Consider the following 6,217-nt stretch of genomic DNA (forward strand, 5'->3'; position numbering starts at 1 on the left):
AACTTATTAAGAAATGTATCATATATTCTAGACAGGTTCATGGTCGAACCAACCACCTAAAATAAGGATAAAAGTCGCTTGAGCTCGAGACTAGTATCTGTTATGTAAACATCATGTTTCATTGGTAAGGGCATAGAGATGTCCATTCATACAGATGAATGATCATTTGATGATTCACTGAACAACCCTCCTTCGAACTATTCAAGTTGTTATCACTTATCGAGAAGAATAGTATGTGGTTATGGTTGTACTTTATTAGTCCTTTGACTCGAGACAACGTAGAGGCTCGACATACTTGCATGCACTTTGATCCGTTTACTAACTCCATTGAGGGTCATCAAGTAGCGAGATTGGATGTAGTTTGGAATATGTAGGAACAAATTGTAGTAAGTGATTCACATTTTCTCTATAAGTGAAGATATTAAATGTCATCTGATGGGTTAATAATGCAAGAAATCGCTAGCCAAAGTAAGACATGTGCATTTTGGAAAAGTGTTTCCTCAGTTGCACATATCATGTCACTATTATTACTCAAAGATTCATCACATCGTTATCGAATTTATATGCAACTCTCAATATACCAATGATTGCTGATTCGATCTGGATATATGAGTTGAATGGACTATACTATACTCTAACCATAACTTAATATTCTTGCATACACTATCAGCGATACCTAGGGGATCATGGGGCGATGCTACTAGACGTTCTTACCATGATCCGACATGTGCAATCAGAAATGAGTTCTGACATTCTTGATCAAGGGATATATGAAAAGAATGTAGCTATTTTTGGTAAGATCGAATAAGAATAAATGTAATTTTGAATGACATGGATATGTGAACCTACAACTAGATGTATCTCTGAATCATTGAGGGTCACGCAAGTATCGAAATATGTGTTCCCGTTGAGATAATCAAGTTCAAAGAATTGAATTTGACGATTGTAGTTTGATGGAGATCAAACAAAATGCTTATAAATGAGTTTATAAGTTGAATCCATATATTAGAAGTTATGGAAGTTAACTTAACTGCTAATTGAGTAAAGAAGGTGGAACTTCTTGCTTTGTAAAAGAGTTCACAAAACTAACAGCTGTAAAAAACGGATCAGTAGAAATTTTAAATCTTCAAAATTTTCAATTTTCATTGTATGAACAAGATTCATATCTTTGATACATCTGTACTGTCAGATCGTAGATCGAAATTATAATGAATTTAAAATTATTTATTTAATTAATTTGAAATTTACTAATTAAATATATATATATATATATATATATATATATATATGGTGATATAAAGATGTGTATTTAAATATATATCATGCATTATTAAAAGTTGATTAATACATGATATAATTACATGAGAATTTAATTAATAAAAATTAAGAGTCTTAAGGACATTAGGATTAGAAATTATAGTAACATGTGACTTGTGTATTTTAATAAATATATTATCAAATGTTGATAACAAAATAACACAATACACAAAAACTCTCATATCCTCCCTCAAAGTCTTGGCCAACACAATTTTTTAAGAAAAATATTTTTCGGCCAAGAGCACTTTCGCCGCCTCGTCGCTGCCGCATCAACTTCGGATTTCTAACTGTTCGGGTGTCCTAGTCTCGAAGCAAAAATTGTTTGAGATCACTAGTGTGATCCAAACACGGAACATATTATCCGATCTTGGACTTAATTTGACAATCAAAGGAAGGAGATCCTGTTCGAAAAGATATATAAGAAGAACTATCTGTGTTTAAAATCCGTAGTAGTTTGGAGCCAACGTTGAATACGCAAAAGTAACAATTTTAAATATCCTACGAATGTTTAAATTTATAGGACGTCCAAAGAGCAATTCGAACGTCGAAACAAAAATATCAAAACTTCCGCTATGTCTTGGGTGCGAGGAAAACGGTACTTCAATAATAACAATGTCATCTACTAAAAAAAGGGTTCAAAGACGATTTTGTAAAATCTTAAATATAGTATAGATTTAAACTAATTTTTTATGAATAAGAGAATAAATTTTAAAATGAAATTAAAGTTTGAGGATTTATTTAAACTTTTCTCATAAATTAATTAAATAGTTATTAGTTTTTGTGATGCTAAATTTAATATGTTGAAATGAATTTTCAATTTTGCCCGCAAAATAGTAAGTTATATTCGTACTTGTACCACTTGCATCTGATGGTGGTACCCTTTCGGGATATTGTGCCCATAATCAATCAAGTAAAATCAAATTTTTATTATCAGTTGAATAGCTAAATAGATAATCCTCCATCACCCGTGAAACTGCCAAATGTGTCAGCCTCAACTGCAGCTCCTCCGCTTCTCCGCCGCCGTCTTCCACCTCTCACCTCCTCCATTACCGTTTTCACGTCCTCCTCAGTTTCCTTCCAGACCCATCAAACCAAATCATGAATATTCACTATGTTCTGCCCACAAGACATGGCTTGCCCAGCTCTCTGAAGAACTCACCGCCGCTACAACTGCGGTCACACCCGTTGTGGCGCCGGCGGTTGAGGGTCCCGTCGAGTTACCTCCCTCAGTTCCTTCCATTTTTGCAACCACTGATGACCCCACCCTCCTCCAGACAGCCACCAGTGTCCTCCTCACCGGTGCCATCACCGTTTTTCTCTTCCGCTCCCTCCGCCGCCGCGCTCAGCGTGCCAAAGAAATGGTACTTCATTTCGATGTTCTTTTATTTGTGCGCGTCTTTTCCTTACGACGTCGCTATAATTTGGGCGATAATGAATCAAATTCACCTTCAGGTTCTATACGCTTTTGTGCCCATTTCTTCGATGCCAAGCCTCCTGTGTTAGAATTTGTGGAATCGTTTGCACTGAAGAGTTTCTGTTGGGAGTTGTGTCATTTTCTTGGAAAATATGTTCTCAACTTTTAATGCGACCATTTTGTGGAATTTGCACATTAAGCCTTTGGTTTTGATGTTCTAGTATAGTGTTTCAATCACGGTTAATTTTATTTCAGAAATTTCGGTCATCTGGGATGAACAAATCTTTAAAAGAGGAGGCTGTAGATAGCTTGAAATCAATGTCTTTATTTCCAGTTACAGCCAAGTCTCCCCCTTCACCTGTTCAAGCGTTTCTAGGTGCATTAACAGCTGCTGTGATTGCCACAATTCTCTTCAAGTTTACAACAACCATCGAAGCTTCTTTAAATCGCCAAACACTTTCAGATAACTACTCGGTTTGTTTGTTTGTTTTTTTTAGTTGTGTTTATTAAAGGAAAGAACTCTTGCATAGACCAAGTCTAGCAATTGTTCCTCATCAAGGTGGCGTGATTGCCTAATAGTACGATTTTTCTGAAATTTATTTGATGCATAATGTGGTTCAGTTAAGGGCCATTGCTCCAAACAATGTGATTGATGTGTGATGTACACAAGAAATATCCCAATTAAATTGTGTTTTGGGCAAAATTAAGCCGGTTTGTATCAGATTGTAGTTAATAACTTCATCATGTTATCGGCGGTGGGATGTGTTATGAAGATAAATCCATGATGTTTACTTATTTTATAATCAATTATGATAGTTGGGTGTAAACGAATTGTAGCTGTTTTTTCATATCTGAATTTGAGCTTGAAAATGCTCGAAACTCAAAAATGTAATGTTTTGGGCTCTATTTAACTTCAAATTCGAGTTCAATTTGTTTGGTTTGAACTTTATTATCAAACTTCATTAGGACTCTGCAAAAGTTATCATCCAATGCACTAATGTTCTGAATTTTTTAACCATTTTTCAGGTCCGCCAGATAACCATAACAATTAGGTAAATCTTGTGACTCGCTAGCAAGCTCATTTCCCTGTTATAGTAGACTTATTATCTTTCTTCGTCAATTCCGTGCAGGACCATAATAAATGGAATGTGTTACCTTGCTACTTTTGTCTTTGGCGCCAATGCTCTTGGATTATTCCTTTATTCGGGACAACTTGCTTTCAACTCCTTTATGGAAGGTGATGTTGACGGAGGAAATAAATCCTTAAGCTCATCCGATCCACAGTCGGGTGATGCAGACACTTCTGGAAAAGCCAGTTCCAACGAGGATCAAAATTCTGATAACACGGAGTAGTTGAGAAATGGATCAAGGTGACCGATTTATTCATTTTTAATCTTGTAATTATGTAGCAACACTCTATTGACGAGGTAATGATCTTTACACAATGTAAACTCATGGGTTCCATAGCTTATGCCGAGTTCCATAGCTTATGCCGAATATTTTTTCAATTTCATATGCGAACAAATTTCAGGGATTTATTTGTGAGGAACAAAATTTGGATAACGCGAGATTAAGACACAACACTCAAGTGTAAAAATATTGTTTTTCATCGATTTTTTGTTTTTGTTTATGTTTTTTTACATGTCCAAGTCTTAACCATTGTTTCTTTTGGGGGATAGACATACTCTGATATCCCAAAGTTGTTGAGGTGGTCCTGTGAAGACGGCTCCTGAGTTCGAAAATGAGATATATGGGTATGGAAAGCATTTATAGGACTTACCTTACATGGAATCGATATGTGTAAATCCTGAATGTTTATGCAAAACATGAATTAGTATCAGTTTTGAAACAAGAATCTGGAATTTCGGACCAAATGTTTGAAGTTGTACTAAAACATATAGTTAGAAGTGTGTGAACTACAGAGATTCAACATCTCTGCATTGTCTATCATTTGATTCAAGTTTTACAATAACCAGAGTTAAAAACTAGTTATGTTATCTTTATTTTTCGATTTATTATTTCATCTTTTATCTTTAATGGTCGCATCTCATGAACCTAATGTCCTCCGACCCCCCAATCTCTTCGGGCATGAGTGATTATAAAGTGATGAATATATGAGAAAAATAAGTTTAATTATGGTAGAAAGTTGAAATTTTAATTATGGTGTTCAAAATTTTAAAATCGGAATGCATAGGGTGCTCAGCTCACTTTTTTATATTTTTTACATAAAAGATAAAGCAAACATTCCGAAGAAAATTAGAAAATACGCTCAAATGTAGAATAAAAAATTTGAAATCTATTATGTTGTCCTAATGTATATTTTTGCTTGAATTTCAATCCCACAATCAAACATATTCATTTGAAATCTATGCAGAAATTCTAATCATTACATCCAAACAAAACTTTCATGTATTTTTTAGCATTATAGTTTATTTGTCAAACTATGATGATTTTTCCAAAAAAAGTACCGTCCAGTTATTGCTATATTCTAATTATAAAAATAATGTTAAATTATAACAAGGTGCAATATATTCAAATTAACAAGAAGTGTACGTGCAAAAATATATGATGAGGAGCACATCTAAGTAAACGAGTCGTGTGTACATAGAAATTTTGCCTTTTCCAAGTAATTCTTTATACATAATGTTTTTTTTTTAATAAAAGGTGACGTGGGTGGCTTTAAAAGGTAATGTAGATGGATTTTGGTAGTTTATATATATATATATATCTGTCTCCATTGTAAAGCAGTTTGTTTTGTTTTTTTTCCCTCTTGAAACCGTTTTCTTTCTAATTATTTTTCCTAAATGAAATTTTGCATCAAATAAAACTATAAATTGACTAAAAATAAGTATCGTATTCGTAATTTTGGAATTAAGAAAACAAAAATTTTGAGATAGGAAAATGACTTTGATGCGATTAAAAAATTCACACTCATTAAAATACTTTGAACCAATAACCACGAATCAATTTCTTTAATTGAATCGAACTGAACCGCCAAAAAAAAATACTTGTGTATCAAAGAAAAATGGTGATTGTAATATCCCATAATTAGGTATATACATATATAATATTTAATTATTATATAATGCTAATAATTAAAAAAAATGAAATAACTAATATCATCATCATCATATTTGCTTAACCAACATACCACCTCCTTCCTTGTCTAACCGATGATCGGAAGTTGTCCAACAGAGATTGAAGGAAAGGCTTGGTTCTTGTCTATAAAATAAAACCATTCACCTGAAGAATTTCAACAGTTTCATAGCCTAATTTTCGAGTTTAAGAGGCTGGTTTAGAATAAGAAAAGAGTAGTGAGAGAATGATGCTTTAAATGAGGGAAAACAATCATTTATGTACCTCAAATTCTTCCAAAAAATCGACAATATTCTCTATTTACCCAGAAAACTATCAAAAAGAGGTGTTGAAAATTCAATAGCCGATTTTTCGTTAAAACTCAGAAACCACCACTACCCGGGAAAGAAA

General features: G+C 33.5%; 1 protein-coding gene across 2 annotated transcripts; it reads left to right on the forward strand.

Annotated features, from left to right (window-relative positions):
- Positions 1 to 2,232: 2,232 nt before the first annotated feature.
- LOC142555024 (uncharacterized) lies at positions 2,233 to 4,719 on the forward strand. Of its 2 annotated transcripts, XR_012822308.1 has the most exons (6): positions 2,233 to 2,678; positions 2,987 to 3,205; positions 3,758 to 3,783; positions 3,862 to 4,101; positions 4,263 to 4,321; positions 4,411 to 4,719. XR_012822308.1 is itself a non-coding variant. In XM_075665660.1 (5 exons), exons 1-4 carry the CDS (start codon positions 2,298 to 2,300, stop codon positions 4,082 to 4,084), a joined length of 849 nt encoding a protein of 282 aa, XP_075521775.1. In that variant the 5' UTR covers positions 2,233 to 2,297; the 3' UTR covers positions 4,085 to 4,101; positions 4,411 to 4,719. The 2 variants fall into 2 exon arrangements, 1 of the variants encoding a protein (XP_075521775.1); XM_075665660.1 differs by lacking the exon at positions 4,263 to 4,321.
- Positions 4,720 to 6,217: the final 1,498 nt, after the last annotated feature.

This window comes from Primulina tabacum, chromosome 9 (genome assembly GCF_025594145.1).
Source record: "Primulina tabacum isolate GXHZ01 chromosome 9, ASM2559414v2, whole genome shotgun sequence".
Taxonomy (NCBI): Eukaryota; Viridiplantae; Streptophyta; class Magnoliopsida; order Lamiales; family Gesneriaceae; genus Primulina; species Primulina tabacum.

Excerpts from the sequence above, each read along its gene's own strand:
- LOC142555024 (XM_075665660.1), top strand. The coding sequence starts at position 2,298 with ATGTGTCAGCCTCAACTGCAGCTCCTCCGCTTCTCCGCCGCCGTCTTC. Across the intron at positions 2,679-2,986 it reads CTCAGCGTGCCAAAGAAATG|AAATTTCGGTCATCTGGGAT; the intron begins GTACTTCATTTC and ends ATTTTATTTCAG. Across the intron at positions 3,784-3,861 it reads CAGATAACCATAACAATTAG|GACCATAATAAATGGAATGT; the intron begins GTAAATCTTGTG and ends AATTCCGTGCAG.